Source organism: Pecten maximus, chromosome 6 (assembly GCF_902652985.1).
Source record: "Pecten maximus chromosome 6, xPecMax1.1, whole genome shotgun sequence".
Classification (NCBI taxonomy): Eukaryota; Metazoa; Mollusca; class Bivalvia; order Pectinida; family Pectinidae; genus Pecten; species Pecten maximus.
Window position 1 is genome coordinate 46,200,581 of NC_047020.1, and position 17,621 is coordinate 46,218,201.

At 36.0% G+C, this 17,621-nt stretch overlaps 1 protein-coding gene across 1 annotated transcript; it reads right to left on the bottom strand.

Moving 5' to 3' along the window:
* Positions 1-3,343: 3,343 nt before the first annotated feature.
* LOC117329899 (beta-1,4-mannosyltransferase egh-like) lies at positions 3,344-15,786 on the bottom strand. The gene is made up of 2 exons (XM_033888118.1): positions 15,529-15,786; positions 3,344-9,376 (listed from the first exon to the last, which is right to left on the bottom strand). Exon 2 carries the CDS (start codon positions 9,324-9,326, stop codon positions 7,941-7,943), a length of 1,386 nt encoding a protein of 461 aa, XP_033744009.1. The 5' UTR covers positions 9,327-9,376; positions 15,529-15,786; the 3' UTR covers positions 3,344-7,940.
* Between the last annotated feature and the right edge of the window lie 1,835 nt (positions 15,787-17,621).

Below are 17,621 nucleotides of genomic sequence, written 5' to 3' on the forward strand. Positions count from 1 at the left end.
TATAAATTACTGTATGGCTGTCATTGGTTCTATATCCACGAGAGATCCCCGAGGATCTGGTATAAATTACTGTATGGCCGTCATTCATTCTATATCCACGAGAGATCCCCGAGGATCTGGTATAAATTACTGTATGGCCGTCATTCGTTCTATATCCTACAGATCTCTCCGAGGATCTGGTATAAATTACTGTATGGCCGTCATTGGTTCTATATCCTAGAGAGATCCCCGAGGATCTGGTATAAATTACTGTTTGGCCGTCATTGGTTCTATATCCAAGAGAGATCCCCGAGGATCTGGTATAAATTACTGTATGGCCGTCATTGGTTCTATATCCAAGAGAGATCCCCGAGGATCTGGTATAAATTACTGTATGGCCGTCATTGGTTCTATATCCTAGAGAGATCCCCGAGGATCTGGTATAAATTACTGTATGGCCGTCATTGGTTTTATATCCTAGAGAGATCTCGGAGGATCTGGTATAAATTACTGTATGGCCGTCATTCGTTCTATATCCTAGAGAGATCCCCGAGGATCTGGTATAAATTACTGTATGGCCGTCATTCATTCTATATCCACGAGAGATCCCCGAGGATCTGGTATAAATTACTGTATGGCCGTCATTGGTTCTATATCCTAGAGATCTCTCCGAGGATCTGGTATAAATTACTGTATGGCCGTCATTGGTTCTATATCCTAGAGAGATCCCAGAGGATCTGGTATAAATTACTGTATGGCCGTCATTGGTTCTATATCCAAGAGAGATCTCCGAGGATCTGGTATAAATTACTGTATGGCCGTCATTGGTTCTATATCCAAGAGAGATCCCCGAGGATCTGGTATAAATTACTGTATGGCCGTCATTGGTTCTATATCCAAGAGAGATCCCAGAGGATCTGGTATAAATTACTGTATGGCCGTCATTGGTTCTATATCCTAGAGAGATCCCCGAGGATCTGGTATAAATTACTGTATGGCCGTCTTTTGTTCTATATCCAAGAGAGACCTCCGAGGATCTGGTATAAATTACTGTATGGCCGTCTTTTGTTCTATATCCTAGAGATCCCCGAGGATCTGGTATAAATTACTGTATGGCCGTCATTCGTTCTATATACCAAAAGAGATCCCCGAGGATCTGGTATAAATTACTGTATGGCCGTCATTGGTTCTATATCCAGGAGAGATCTCTGAGGATCCTTTCTACATCAATTTGAACTTTTCTCAACTTTCCTCTTCAATTACCTTTACTTATGGCATGTTGTATTGATAAAATATACCTATTTTCTACTGATCAGTTCCAAAACTAACATACACAACTTGGGGACCAATGAGGATATCTGGATGAAATTCCGAAATCTCTCCATAAAATAGTTCTTGACAAACTGTCAAAAACGGTTGTCTGTTGACCGTTTGGGTTTTCGTTCCCCAGACATTTTTATCAATCTCTTGAGGAATCTACAATAACAATAACTTTTGTAAATTGAGAATTATTCCAGTACTAAAAATGGCAAAACACAACTACAACTGATGGAGCACAGATGGAAGGGCATTTGAACAGCCCTCAGTGATGACTGGTTCAAATGTAATCTCTTAATGGCTTCATCCAATAACATTAATCCTACTTAATACTAACTCTGAAATATGCAATCATTGTCACTTTAATAAAGGCCCAATGGGTCTGTATTTCTCCTCTGTCACTGTCACTGTTGGTAAACACATCTTACATATTTGACCTTAAAATTAGGTCAAGGTCACGTTTATTTACTAAACTTATTTACACATGTAAATACTCATTTAAAATTAACCACCAAAGCCACAGATCCAGAATCAAGATTATTTTGTATTATATATAATATTATGTTGATGTATATAATATTATGTTGATGTATGTATTATTTATAATATTATGGTGATGTATGTATTACATATAATATTATGTTGATGTATGTATTATATATAATATAATGTTGATGTATGTATGTATTATATATAATATTATGTTGATGTATGTATTACATACAATATTATGTTGATGTATGTATTACATATAATATTATGTTGATGTATGTATTACATATAATATTATGGTGATGTATGTATTATATATAATATTATGGTGATGTATGTATTATATATAATATTATGTTGATGTATGTATTATATATAATATTATGGTGATGTATGAATTATATATAATATTATGTTGATGTATGTATTATATACAATATGATGTTGATGTATGTATGTATTACATATAATATTATGTTGATGTATGTATTATATATATTATGTTGATGTAGATAATATTATGTTGATGTATATAATATTATGTTGATGTATATAATATTATGTTCATATATGTATGTATTACATGTATATAATATTAGGTTGATGTATATAATATTATGTTGATGTATGTATGTATTACATATATAAAATATTATGTTGATGTATATAATATGCTGATGTATATAATATTATGTTGATATATGTGCTTTCATTTTAGTTGAAGGGCTCTCGGCAATAAAGAGCTTGAAATTTAACTCTATTTTCCTCTATTCTTAGGATTTTCAAAATCTGTGTTCAATTGAGATATGAGAGCAGCAACATTTCTGCTCTTAAAGGACAACTTGCTAGATAGATTTTGAGGTCAACCAGAAAGACAGGCATCGAGGCCGACTTGATGGACAGGCGTCCAGGCCCACCAGATGGACAGGCGTCCAGGCCCACCAGATGGACAGGCATCCAGGCCCACCAGATGGACAGGCGTCCAGTCTGACCAGATTGACAGGTGTCCAGGCCCACCAGATGGACAGGCGTCCAGGCCCACCAGATGGATAGGCTTCGAGGCCCACCAGATGGACAGGTGCCCAGGCCCACCAGATGGACAGGTGTCCAGGCCCACCAGATGGACAGGTGTAGAGGCCCACCAGATGGACAGGCATCCAGTCTGACCAGATGGACAGGTGTCCAGTCTGATGACCAGATGGACAGGCGTCCAGGCCAACCAGATGGACAGGCGTCCAGGCCAACCAGATGGACAGGCGTCCAGGCCCACCAGATGGATAGGCGTCCAGGCCCACCAGATGGACAGGTGTCCAGGCCAACCAGATGGACAGGTGTCCAGGCCCACCAGATGGACAGGTGTAGAGGCCCACCAGATGGACAGGCGTCCAGTCTGACCAGATGGACAGGTGTAGAGGCCCACAAGATGGACAGGTGTCCAGCTGGCCAACCAGATGGACAGGTGTCCAGGCCCACCAGATGGACAGGTGTCCAGGCCCACAAGATGGACAGGTGTCCAGGCCCACCAGATGGACAGGTGTAATAAGATCATGTTTACTTCAGTTGACAACTTTTAGGCAACAATTCAAAACAGCTATAAATAGTAAGATCAATACAAACATTCCAATTAGATCTAGTTATTATATAGGTCCAAGATCTAGTTATTATGTAGGTCAAAAATCTAGTTATTATATTGGTCCAAGATCTAGTTATTATGTAGGTCCAAGATCTAGTTATTATGTAGGTCAAAGATCTAGTTATTATGTAGGTCAAAGATCTAGTTATTATGTAGGTCAAAGTTCTAGTTATTATGTAGGTACATCTAAATATAACTCAAGATTATATAGCAATGGTGCTCTATAAACAAACACAAGACCACATATACATGTTACTTGTTCAGGTATATATATATATGGAATATAAAAATCACATTGGTTATATAATGTCCAGGACATGTCCTCACAAAACCATTACAGAAGGAGGTTCATGAACTCGGATGTTTGCCTTATCTAACAATGCTTTCTTATGGAAAATTTTAATTCTACGTTAAGGAATGTTTATAAAACCTGGACGAGAACTCCTGACTTTTCCCGAGATGATCATCAGATGTTGTGATTATTAAATACTTAGCATCAATCCAGGATAATGTTGGAAAGCCTTGAGATTCTGCTGTTGCTGTTTGAGTCATATACAACAGTTGAATGTCCTGGGTTTCTGATGATCAAGGAGGGGATTTGTCCAGAGGTAACAGTGATAGTTGTTAGAGTATGGCAGGATATGGCAGAGTATGGCAGTGTATGTCAGAGTATGGCAGAGTATGGCAACTCTGCCAGAGTATGGCAAAGTATGGCAGAGTATGTTATAGTAGGTTATAGTATGGCAGAGTATGTTTGCGTATGTTAGAGTATGTTAGAGTATGTTAGAGTATGTTAGAGTATGGCAGAGTATGTTAGAGTATGGTAGAGTATGTTAGAGTATGGCAGAGTATGTTAGAGAATGGTAGAGTATGTTAGAGTATGTTAGAGTATGGCAGAGTATGTTAGAGTATGTTAGAGTATGGCAGAGTATGTTAGAGTATGTTAGAGTATGGCAGAGTATGGTAGAGTATGTTATAGTATGGCAGAGTATGTCAGAGTATGTTATAGTATGGCAGAGTATGTTATAGTATGGTAGAGTATGTTAGAGTATGGCAGAGTATGTTAGAGTATGGCAGAGTATAGCAGAGTATAGCAGAGTGTGTTAGAGTATAGCAGGGTATAGCATAGTGTGTTAGAGTATGGCAGAGTATGGTAGAGCAGAGTATAGCAGAGTGGCAGAATATGGCAGAGTATGGCAGGGTATATGACAGAGTATGTTAGAGTATGTCAGAGTAAATGACAGAGTATGGCAGAGTATGTCAGGGTATGGCAGAGTATATGACAGAGTATGTTAGAGTATGATAGAGTATGTCAGTCTATATTTCCTAACAGAAATGTAATGGTTTAGGGTTTGCTGAGATTCCAACACTGGACATTGAAAAACTGATCTGCTCCCCTGTCATGTCACCATCAATCTGGGTCTCAGATCGCCAGTGATAATCACCATCAATCTGGGTCTCAGATTGCCAGTGATAATCACCATCAATCTGGGTCTCAGATCGCCAGTGATAATCACCATCAATCTGGGTCTCAGATCGCCAGTGATAATCACCATCAATCTGGGTCTCAGATCGCCAGTGATAATCACCATCAATCTGGGTCTCAGATCGCCAGTGATCTATGTATACAAACTCATTTTGATACTCTCTATATCTAAAGTTTTGATTACAGAAAAAAAACTATGAAATGAGAATAAAATGGTGCTCTTTGAACATCCATTTTGTACATTTTATATAAATGCTGTGATTCATCAGGCATCTATTAATATTGCTCTGAAACAACCAGCTATGTTATAATATAGTGCACAACGCTACCTACAAAATGTACCCATCTCAGTCAAACAACACTACCTACAAAATGTACCCATCTCAGTCAAACAACACTACCTACAAAATGTACCCACCTCAGTCAAACAACAGTGGTACATCGTACAAATTTTGATCAATTTTGGCATTGTAGGGTAAAACTTGGGTAACATATACTGCTACAAGCTGGCCAGCAATATTTTGTCAGTTTATAAAAGCAACAAGTATTAACAAATAGCCAAGGTTAACTGCAGTGTGTAATTATACTATACACACATATACAACTGGTATTATATCATTTTTACATTATGATAACATACATGTATATATTAATCATTTATATCATCTAGTGTATAATTATACTATACACACATATACAACTGGTATTATATCATTTTTACAGTAAATAATAACATACATGTATACATTATTATGTATATTAGCCATCTATACCATCTACAGTGTACAAAGAATTCACAACACAGAACTTAATCATTATCAGGATTAACTTAAAGTCCATTATTGAAACAGATAGTGTCGAAAAAAAAATTTGCAACTTAACTTGTACAGATATAAATTCATCCACATCCTTGTTTTCATTATGCGTGTTGTGATACAAGGGAGACAATTTGTTTCTACAATTCCTAAGTTGTCTCCCCTAGACTAGACTATATATATAGCTAGTACATTTCCATATTAGGAGTATATTTCCATATATGACTAATTCTCTATTGATTAAAGCTTAATACATCTGAGTAAACATTGATTGGCATTATCTCAGGATCATTCCTGAAAGGTTTCAACTAAATTTCATTGGTACAGCTTGATTTAAGATTAAATATTATGCATTTCTTTAAGATGGCAGAAATCCTAATCAATTTCATTGCAACCCTAAAGCATCATTTTCATCTATTCATACAGGTAGTTAGTACCCAACAAACTCCACTGATAGAAGGTTGACTTGAGAAGTTTGAAATATGTTTTGTTTACAAAATAGCTGCCATAGCTAATATAATACATATACATGAAAAAAACCTTTTATTGTTTTGAGTTCCAAAACAATCTATCAAAGGACCTCTTTCAGAAACAACGGCAATTTTGCTCACGACAGATAGCTATAAAGTTGAGTTAAAAATCGACATCGACTTCAAAGGAACACTAAAAATACAAACAGATTTTGAAATAAATTACTTTGGTTTTTATCTTAAATTATTAAATACTAACATAGTACTGTGTTTATTGATTTTTTCTAAAAAAAAGACTTTTTGACATTTAGATGACAAACTTATGGGTCCCCAGAAGTGGGTGTATCACTTCCTTAAAAAAAAATTAAATTTGTTACTGACGAATTGGCCTTCCTTATCAGTTCCGACGACTTGTTGAATCACACGTTCATGTTATATACTTTGTACAAGCATTTCACTATCGACTGATTTAAACCATGCAACCACTTTATTGCTATCGGAATCTCTGTTGTGGAAACAAGCTAACCTTAGGTTTCGCCTCATAATCACTTGAACCAACTCATTCATTTTTGTAGGTCTATTTCTTGGAAATGACGCAAGAAACAATCAGATTTAGAATCAACTCTACTTTCACTTTAAGTATAAAATGTAGAAACAAAAAGAGATTTAGTTTAACGATTGACAATTGGAAAATCCAAGACAAAAAACAGTATTTGATGGGTGAGGGCCATTCTTATCAATCGAAGAGCTCAGGATGACTTTCCAATGTCCAGAATACTCAAGGATAAAACTGATCATTGTGTATGATTTTAACTGTTTTTCTATAATTTATCTTAAACAAATGTCTACAAATATATAAAAACGTGAATTATAAACTTAATCACAAATACCTTGCATAAGGAGATATTATTGTCTAGTGTGTTGTTAGCGCGTTTTGGGAAGAATAATTTCTGGTCCCATCCTGAACTCATCAGGATTGATCATAGAAATAAGCGACAGTTTGATTCCCCCAAGAGTTCCAAATAAATTTCTTCTCACAAAATATGGTGATAATCACTATAGGTGGCTGTACATGTTCCACCTAACAAGTGAATCCGTCTTACACCTCAGGTGGGCAACACTAAGTAGGCCATAACACAGGCCCCGGGACCTTTTGAAGTTTTTAAACCTACCTCATGGGTTGTCTCCAAGATGGCTACACCTAGTTTCTGTCAAATTGGTTCGGTGGCAAAATTCCATTCTACCGGTAAGAGGTCCTTTTGCTAAAATACACTGTTCGAGATTAAGAAAAAAAAAAAAAACAGTTATCAAGACAGCAACCATCTTGGATTTCAAATAAACAAAAGAACACTTGGTCAGGATTATCTCTGGATTTTTCTAGACAAGACTCTTGTGAACACAACAGTTGGAATTTAGAAAAAAAGTTAAAATTATCAAAAAGGTAGCCACAATGGATAAAACATAAAAAAGAAAAGTGAAGCATGATATTGAGGTGACATTGTCACAAACAACGAGACAATGGAGTTGATAATGGGACAACAATGTCCTCAACACTAAACTGGCAAGCCCAGGGCTTCAGCCAACTCCGTAATTTTACATTTTAGCTGGACGCAACTTTTTACAAAGATCTAGAATACATTAGGACAGATGGCCATGACAGTCAAACAGGGTGTGTCACAGCAGCAATGAGATTCTTTAATATCCGATGGACACTGAGAATATAGTGATATGATAATATAATGATGATGTTACACTTCTATGCGAGATGGACTAGTTTCCTTTTTGACGATGTGGAACCCTCCTTGTTTCTGGGAGACAAGAGCCCATGTCACCGCACATGTCTCCAGTAATACACATACTGGTATCATTAGAATGGGGCAGATACACAGAAACAGGAACTTCAACAATCCAGTCCGACGATAATTAAACGATTTTACTGCCCCGAATACAAACAGGAAGAGCATTACTCCCCCCATGAAGCCACATAGGAAGTTGATGATGTTCGGCATGGGTAAAGGGCACAATGGTACGAGGACAAGGTTAGGCACGGTGATTGGCATAACGAGCCAACTAAGGACCATGACAGAGATCCCAAACTTGTTCCTGGCGGGAATTTGACGACTGAGGAGGACCATGATGATACCTTGAACCCACCGCTTCCGCTGACGAATGAAGTCCATGCAGGAGAAAGTACTTTTTTCCCACATTTCACCCTCGATGAATCCAAACTTGTAGCCCTCTCGCCATGCACTCAAAGCAAAAAAACAGTCCTCTGCTATGCTGCCTTCAGATCCAAAATCAAAGGTTATCTTTCTTTCCGCACCAACATTTGAAACCACATAGCTTCCTTTCCAGCTAAACAATGGTTTGTGTAGATATTTAAGAGTATATCGGATGATTCCATAGTCTACTCCAACACGGACTAAATCGGCGATAGTGGTAATCCAACAAACGATTTCTTCATTGGCATATGTGATGGCACCCTGACCAAAACTGTAGAGCCCCTCGTTTATAAAATTGATGATTCCAATTACACATGATTCGGTTAGTAGTGTTTCCTCATCCAAGTGGATGATCCAGTCATTGTCGGATAGAACATTAACGTCGTCCTCGAGGCAGTATTGGAGAGCTCGTGCTTTGTACAGACATCCTTTCGCAGACTGATATTGTGTTGGCACAACTACCTCACGAGTACGGGACGATTTAGCCAAGTTTATACCTGTGTCGGTCACTACTTCAAAAATAAAATTATCAAGACCAAGCTCGGAACATATGGCAATATTCCTACTCACATTTTTTCTGACTAGTTCCGGAAATGTTCCACGGGTAACTACTCTAAAGCAGAGAAATGGTCCAAAAAGTGTCGATGATTTTACTTTAGGCTTTTCTGGGAATGTATTGAACATTACAATACCTAGGAAGTTACATATAGATAGAGGCAATGGTACTAGTGTGAGAAATCTCATTATGTACATCAATATGGTCGGCCATTTCCCGTATGCTGTATAGGGATCAAAAGTTTGCCACATGCCTGGACCAAAAGTGCCCGTCATCACGACGAAGATGGTCAAAATGGTGAATAGGATACACAGCACAAACAGATGGATCAGACCAGAATAATGAATAAACTTCATCCTGATGTTTTGTGTTAAATGACTGGTTCAATGGCACACCTCAGCATAACCTAAAAATAAAGATAGTTACTATTATACAAAAATCTTATTTACAATTTGGTTTAGCAGTTTTACTTACATAACAATACAGACTGGAATATAGGCAGATCATGTACAACTGTAAGGTCCTAATTAGGAACATTGTGTACAACTGTAAGGTCCTAATTAGGAACATCATGTACAACTGTAAGGTCCTAATTAGGAACATTGTGTACAACTGTAAAGTCCTAATTAGGAACATTGTGTAAAACTGTTAAGTCCTAATTAGGAACATTGTGTACAACTGTAAGGTCCTAATTAGGAACATCGTGTACAACTGTAAAGTCCTAATTAGGAACATTGTGTACAACTGTAAAGTCCTAATTAGGAACATTGTGTACAACTGTAAGGTCCTAATTAGGAACATCGTGTACAACTGTAAAGTCCTAATTAGGAACATCGTGTACAACTGTAAAGTCCTAATTAGGAACATCGTGTACAACTGTAAGGTCCTAATTAGGAACATCATGTACAACTGTAAGGTCCTAATTAGGAACATCATGTACAACTGTAAGGTCCTAATTAGGAACATCATGTACAACTGTAAGGTCCTAATTAGGAACATTGTGTACAACTGTAAAGTCCTAATTAGGAACATCATGTACAACTGTAAAGTCCTAATTAGGAACATCGTGTACAACTGTAAGGTCCTAATTAGGAACATTGTGTACAACTGTAAGGTCCTAATTAGGAACATCGTGTACAACTGTAAAGTCCTAATTAGGAACATCATGTACAACTGTAAAGTCCTAATTAGGAACATCGTGTACAACTGTAAAGTCCTAATTAGGAACATCGTGTACAACTGTAAGGTCCTAATTAGGAACATCGTGTACAACTGTAAGGTCCTAATTAGGAACATCGTGTACAACTGTAAAGTCCTAATTAGGAACATCATGTACAACTGTAAAGTCCTAATTAGGAACATCATGTACAACTGTAAGGTCCTAATTAGGAACATCGTGTACAACTGTAAGGTCCTAATTAGGAACATCGTGTACAACTGTAAGGTCCTAATTAGGAACATCGTGTACAACTGTAAAGTCCTAATTAGGAACATCATGTACAACTGTAAAGTCCTAATTAGGAACATCATGTACAACTGTAAGGTCCTAATTAGGAACATCGTGTACAACTGTAAGGTCCTAATTAGGAACATTGTGTACAACTGTAAGGTCCTAATTAGGAACATCATGTACAACTGTAAGGTCCTAATTAGGAACATTGTGTACAACTGTAAAGTCCTAATTAGGAACATTGTGTAAAACTGTTAAGTCCTAATTAGGAACATTGTGTACAACTGTAAGGTCCTAATTAGGAACATCGTGTACAACTGTAAAGTCCTAATTAGGAACATCGTGTACAACTGTAAAGTCCTAATTAGGAACATTGTGTACAACTGTAAGGTCCTAATTAGGAACATCGTGTACAACTGTAAAGTCCTAATTAGGAACATTGTGTACAACTGTAAGGTCCTAATTAGGAACATCATGTACAACTGTAAGGTCCTAATTAGGAACATCATGTACAACTGTAAGGTCCTAATTAGGAACATCATGTACAACTGTAAGGTCCTAATTAGGAACATCATGTACAACTGTAAGGTCCTAATTAGGAACATCATGTACAACTGTAAGGTCCTAATTAGGAACATTGTGTACAACTGTAAAGTCCTAATTAGGAACATTGTGTACAACTGTAAAGTCCTAATTAGGAACATCATGTACAACTGTAAGGTCCTAATTAGGAACATCATGTACAACTGTAAGGTCCTAATTAGGAACATCGTGTACAACTGTAAGGTCCTAATTAGGAACATCGTGTACAACTGTAAAGTCCTAATTAGGAACATCATGTACAACTGTAAAGTCCTAATTAGGAACATCATGTACAACTGTAAGGTCCTAATTAGGAACATCGTGTACAACTGTAAGGTCCTAATTAGGAACATTGTGTACAACTGTAATGTCCTAATTAGGAACATTGTGTACAACTGTAAAGTTCGAATTAGGAACATCGTGTACAACTGTAAAGTCCTAATTAGGAACATTGTGTACAACTGTAAGGTCCTAATTAGGAACATCGTGTACAACTGTAAAGTCCTAATTAGGAACATCATGTACAACTGTAAAGTCCTAATCAGTAACATTGTGTACAACTGTAAGGTCCTAATTAGGAACATTGTGTACAACTGTAAAGTCCTAATTAGGAACATTGTGTAAAACTGTTAAGTTCTAATTAGGAACATCGTGTACAACTGTAAAGTCCTAATTAGGAACATTGTGTACAACTGTAAAGTCCTAATTAGGAACATTGTGTAAAACTGTTAAGTTCTAATTAGGAACATCGTGTACAACTGTAAAGTCCTAATTAGGAACATTGTGTACAACTGTAAAGTCCTAATTAGGAATTGTGTACAACTGTAAGGTCCTAATTAGGAACATCATGTACAACTGTAAAGTCCTAATCAGGAACATTGTGTACAACTGTAAGGTCCTAATTAGGAACATTGTGTACAACTGTAAAGTCCTAATTAGGAACATTGTGTACAACTGTAAAGTCCTTATTAGGAACATCATGTACAACTGTAAGGTCCTAATTAGGAACATCATGTACAACTGTAAGGTCCTAATTAGGAACATTGTGTACAACTGTAAGGTCCTAATTAGGAACATTGTGTACAACTGTTAAGTCCTAATTAGGAACATTGTGTACAACTGTAAAGTCCTAATTAGGAACATTGTGTAAAACTGTTAAGTTCTAATTAGGAACATCGTGTACAACTGTAAAGTCCTAATTAGGAACATTGTGTACAACTGTAAAGTCCTAATTAGGAATTGTGTACAACTGTAAGGTCCTAATTAGGAACATCATGTACAACTGTAAAGTCCTAATTAGGAACATCGTGTACAACGTTAAGGTCCTAATTAGGAACATCGTGTACAACTGTAAAGTCCTAATTAGGAACATTGTGTACAACTGTAAAGTCCTTATTAGGAACATCATGTACAACTGTAAGGTCCTAATTAGGAATTGTGTACAACTGTAAGGTCCTAATTAGGAACATCATGTACAACTGTAAGGTCCTAATTAGGAACATTGTGTACAACTGTAAAGTTCTAATTAGGAACATTGTGTACAACTGTAAAGTCCTAATTAGGAACATCGTGTACAACTGTAAGGTCCTAATTAGGAACATCATGTACAACTGTAAGGTCCTAATTAGGAACATCGTGTACAACTGTAACTCAAAAACCCTGTCTAGATTTAAACATGTTAGGTCTGTGGAAATGGTGATTTCAAGATGGCAGTCATCTAGAATAAGGCACAACTAAGGCACAAATATGGTAACTTAAATCATGACAGTTGTGGTCTAAATTCTGGACAGTTATGAACTAAAATCAGGACAGTTGTGAACTAGAATCAGGACAGTTGTGGTCTAAATTCTGGACAGTTGTGGTCCTAATTCTGGACAGTTGTGAACTAAAATCAGGACAGTTGTGAATTAAAATCAGGACGGTTGTGAACTAAATTCTGGACAGTTATATATGAACTAAAATCAGGACAGTTGTGAACTAAAATCAGGACAGTTGTAAACAAAAATCAGGACAGTTGTGAACTAGAATCATTACACTTGTGAACTAAAATCAGGACAGTTGTGAACTAAAATCAGGACAGTTGTGAACTAGAATCAGGACAGTTGTGAACTAGAATCAGGACAGTTGTGAACTAAAATCAGGACAGTTGTGAACTAGAATCATTACACTTGTGAACTAAAATCTAGACAGTTGTGAACTAGAATCAGGACAGTTGTAAACTAAAATCAGGACAGTTGTAAACTAAAATCAGGACAGTTGTGAACTAGAATCAGGACAGTTGTGAACTAAAATCAGGACAGTTGTGAACTAAAATCAGGACAGTTGTGAACCAAAATCAGGACAGTTGTGAACTAGAATCAGGACAGTTGTGAACCAAACTCGGGACAGTTGCTAAATCAAAAGACTACAGCTGAACTAAGATAATTCTGCCAGTATTGGAATAATTCTGTTATGGAATAACATGGAAGAACCAAAAGGTGTTACAGACTTACTTCCCTTAGCCAATGATTGACAGGTTTTTAGTGGTACAAGTTTACTTTGTTCAGTCATTTACATGTATGTATATAATCTAGCTGTTCTGTTGCCTATTTCAACTTTTGTACAAGGTACAAGATTTTCTGCCTCCAAATTTTTAGCATGTTTGACGGTGTCTTTGTCCTTCACCCAATTCATTGTAAAATTTGTGTAAATAAGTGTAGAATAATAATGATTATGGTGATTGAATTTGTAAGACATTATTACGTACAACACATTACTAGTGCATTGGAGCACAGACTTAAAGGGATTTGTGTTTACTTGTGTTGTAATAAATACACACACCATTTGCATTACTATTAAATCAAAATCTCAAATTCAATCATTTTTATTTGATAATAAGAAAACAACAATTTTACAGTTTTATCTAATAATACACTATGATCACTATCACTGTTAAACAATTATAGTCTATCGTAATAATTTATGTATTAAATGACAGAATAACCTTATCAGGGTTATCTTTACTTCATTTGTTTTCTTCATATATAATATATATCAACAGATATTTCTAGCTGGACAGTGTCACTCATTGTTAACTTACACAAATGTTGCCTGTTTGTAACAGAGCGCATGATTAATTAAATTTAAAGCACTGCCTCCGCTAGGGATTGAACCTGGGACCTCTGGCTAATTACAAGTCTTACGCTCAACCGATCGAGCTAAAGAGAAGATCTCTCTAGCAGAGCGGTATACTGCAGCTAGTATTTACCAGGGTTACATGTTTATCAAGAAAAAAGTACCAATCCATAACAAAGTACTGAAACAACGTTTCGAGTGTCCTCCTATACAATAATGTATTTGAATGAACCTGAATCTGGGCCTGAATGGTTTTCAAGGTGTTTATATTGCTTATGTAAATGTGATAGTTTCTTCAGTGTATTATGCTAGAATGAAGGGATTTTACTACATAATAAAATACCATTTTTAATTAAAAAAAAATTAATTATGTATTTTAAAGCTCGATAAATGAGTCACTAATCAAACTGACAATCACCACCAATCCAAATTGGACCTGAATGGGCATGAGTGGACCTGAACAGGAATTAAGCTGTATTATAGCTATTTTTGTGTAATATTTTATTGTTAAATGCAAAATCAGATGTTAAAATACACCTGAATTCCCAGGTCATTCGATCTCATTCGGGTCCTGTTCAGACCCCATTAAGGTCCGCCGAGTTTGTAGGTTCGATTATAATTAGCAACTTATTTTTCTTGTTTGGTTTACGGTGGCTCAATCATTGTTGATTTTATGGAGCTTTAAAATACATGATTAAAAATATGTTGGTTTTATAAAAAATAATTATGGTATTTAAATATGTAATAACACCCTTTATTGCATTCGTAAATAAGAAGATATACACATTAATAAGCACTAAACACATTTAAAACCCATTCAGGTCCATTCATGTCTAGGGAGACCCCCTTTTTGAGACCCCCTTTTTGATGTGTTCCGAAATTAAACGACCTGAACTAGACTTCTAGTAAAGTTACCGAAACGACTACACACCAGACGACTCCCGAATCTCTTATCTACTATCCTTTCTCGTCTGTCACTCCCACTAAATGACCGAAAGTCCGCAATAGTGGACGGTCGTCCGTAATATAGTGTACGATAGAATATCCGTTCATAATAATAAATGATAACAACCAATTTCGCCGGATTGGCTTTTCAAACAGGAAGTCTGTCAAAAAGACATCAAATTTATATTGAGCCTAAGAAACAAGTGGGTCTACAGAACAATTAACTGTGTGTGATGGTGGAATTTATGCAGCAGTCATGAAACATCGGACCCACCCTATCACCAGTGAACTACATTGTACACGGCCTACCAGTAACCGACATGTGTATCATCATTGTCAGCGTGCAGGTGATTCATCATCCGATGGAGAGACAAAATCTCTTGTTAGATCAGACTATTACATTATTTTCATATGTGTAAAATGCTTATGCATGAATGTATAACTTGACTGTGAAAATAATCGTATACCTTTAGAAAACAGTAAATTTTACCAGAATCCTTCTCATCTCTCTATCAACTCATCCGCCATCACAAAACATTCGGAACTACATCGAGCTACTTTTCCCGGAACTCATCTTGATGAGTCGTTGGCTTACTAAGATCAAAGTACTAGTAGTTAAAACAATCTATGATTTGTTGATTTTTTTTATTTAGGAATATTTTGTGGTCTGATATAATGGTTGTGACAGGTAATATTGAGCCGACAAGAAAAATAGATCTACCGACAAGAGGCTTGAATCACCGACAAGAAAGAAAATAAAAGATAAAACACGTTTTATTTATCAATACTATGTTTGATTTGCTTATTTTTTTCTATTTTGGACTTTGGATTGTTTTGTGGTCTAATGTAATGTTGGCGACAGGTAATATTGAGCCGACAAGAAAAATAGATCTACCGACAAGAGGATGGAATTACCGACAAGAAAGAAAATAAAAGATAAAACACGTTTTATTTATCAAAACTATGTTTGATTTGTTCATTTATTAGTTATTTATTATCTATTTGGATTGTTTTGTTGTCTAATGTAATGTTGGCGACAGTTAATTGAGCCGACAAGAAAAAAATGATTTACCGACAAGAGGTTATAATTAGTCTACTGACAAGAAGCCGACAAGAAAATGAACAATACGATCTTTTTTATTTCTTGATTTATACTAATTTAATTACGCGTACAATGTAGTAATACATGTATATATCGACAATGATTGCATTACCAGAAAATGTATTAAATGATATGATAATGGAATAACTCCAATGTTTATTTTGTATTGATTACAATAACTACCCACGATATATTCCAAATTTCGTACTAATTTTAAGAAGGTAAATCACAATATATATTTTATTTTATATAAGTTCGTGTAGATTGATTATTAGAAATTGTTGCAATGAATTAATTCTGACACCAACTACCAGATAATGAAAAATAGTAATTGGCGATGTGGGCGGGCCCATATTTAGAAATTATACTATCATACCTTCACCTATGAGCCACGTGCCGATTGACCTTAGGGGACACACGCGTCCACGGGTAACTTGTATACACAAATTTCTGCCAAGAGTAATAATGACCAGCGAAATCTTACACAATGACAACATACACTTCGCTGGCTGGCTTCCTATGCAGTGAAAACACATAATACCAGCACCCGAACTGAATATCTTTGAAGAACCGCGACAAAATATTAGACATGACAAAATGTTTATATACATGTGCTAATAAATAAATTAAAAAGCAACTATTTTGTATTTCATTTTCTTTCCTATCGGCTTCTTGTCGGTAATTCCAGCCTCTTGTCGGTAAATCAGTTTTTCTTTTCGGCTCAATTACCTGTCGCCAACATTAGATTACATTAGACCACAAAACAATCCAAATAGATAATAAATAACTAATAAATAACCAAATCAAACAGAGTATTGGTAAATAAATTTCGTTTATATCATTTATTATCTTTCTTGTCAGTAATCCCATCCTCTTGTCGGTAGATCTATTTTTCTTGTCGGCTCAATATTCCCTGTCACCACCATTGTATCAGACACCACAAAACAATCAAAATAGAAAAGAAAGAGAGAGAAAAAAAATGCATATCAAACATTGTATTGATAAATAAATTAAAAAGCAACTATTTTGTATTTCATTTTCTGTCTTATCGGCTTCTTGTCGTTAATTCAAGCCTCTTGTCGGTAGATCTATTTTTCTTGTCGGCTCAATATTACCTGTCACAACCATTATTTCAGACCACAAAATATTCCTAAATAAAAAAATCAACAAATCTTACATTGTATTAATAAATAAAAACTATTTTATCTCTCATTTCCTTTCTTGTCGGCTTCTTGTCGGTAATTTTAACTTCTTGTCGGCTCTTGTCGGTAAATCTAGTTTCTTGTCGGCTCTTGTCGGTAACTAGTGAGACCCGTAGTACATAATGTTATAAGTAAACGGTATTTGTGTCAAATTTTCAGTCTTCTCATGTAAATAGATTTGTTTTTAGAAGAATTTCAAAAATGGTCCATTTGGTGACCATTTTGAAAAATGCTGTCTTTTGTGCAAGGCTCAGAT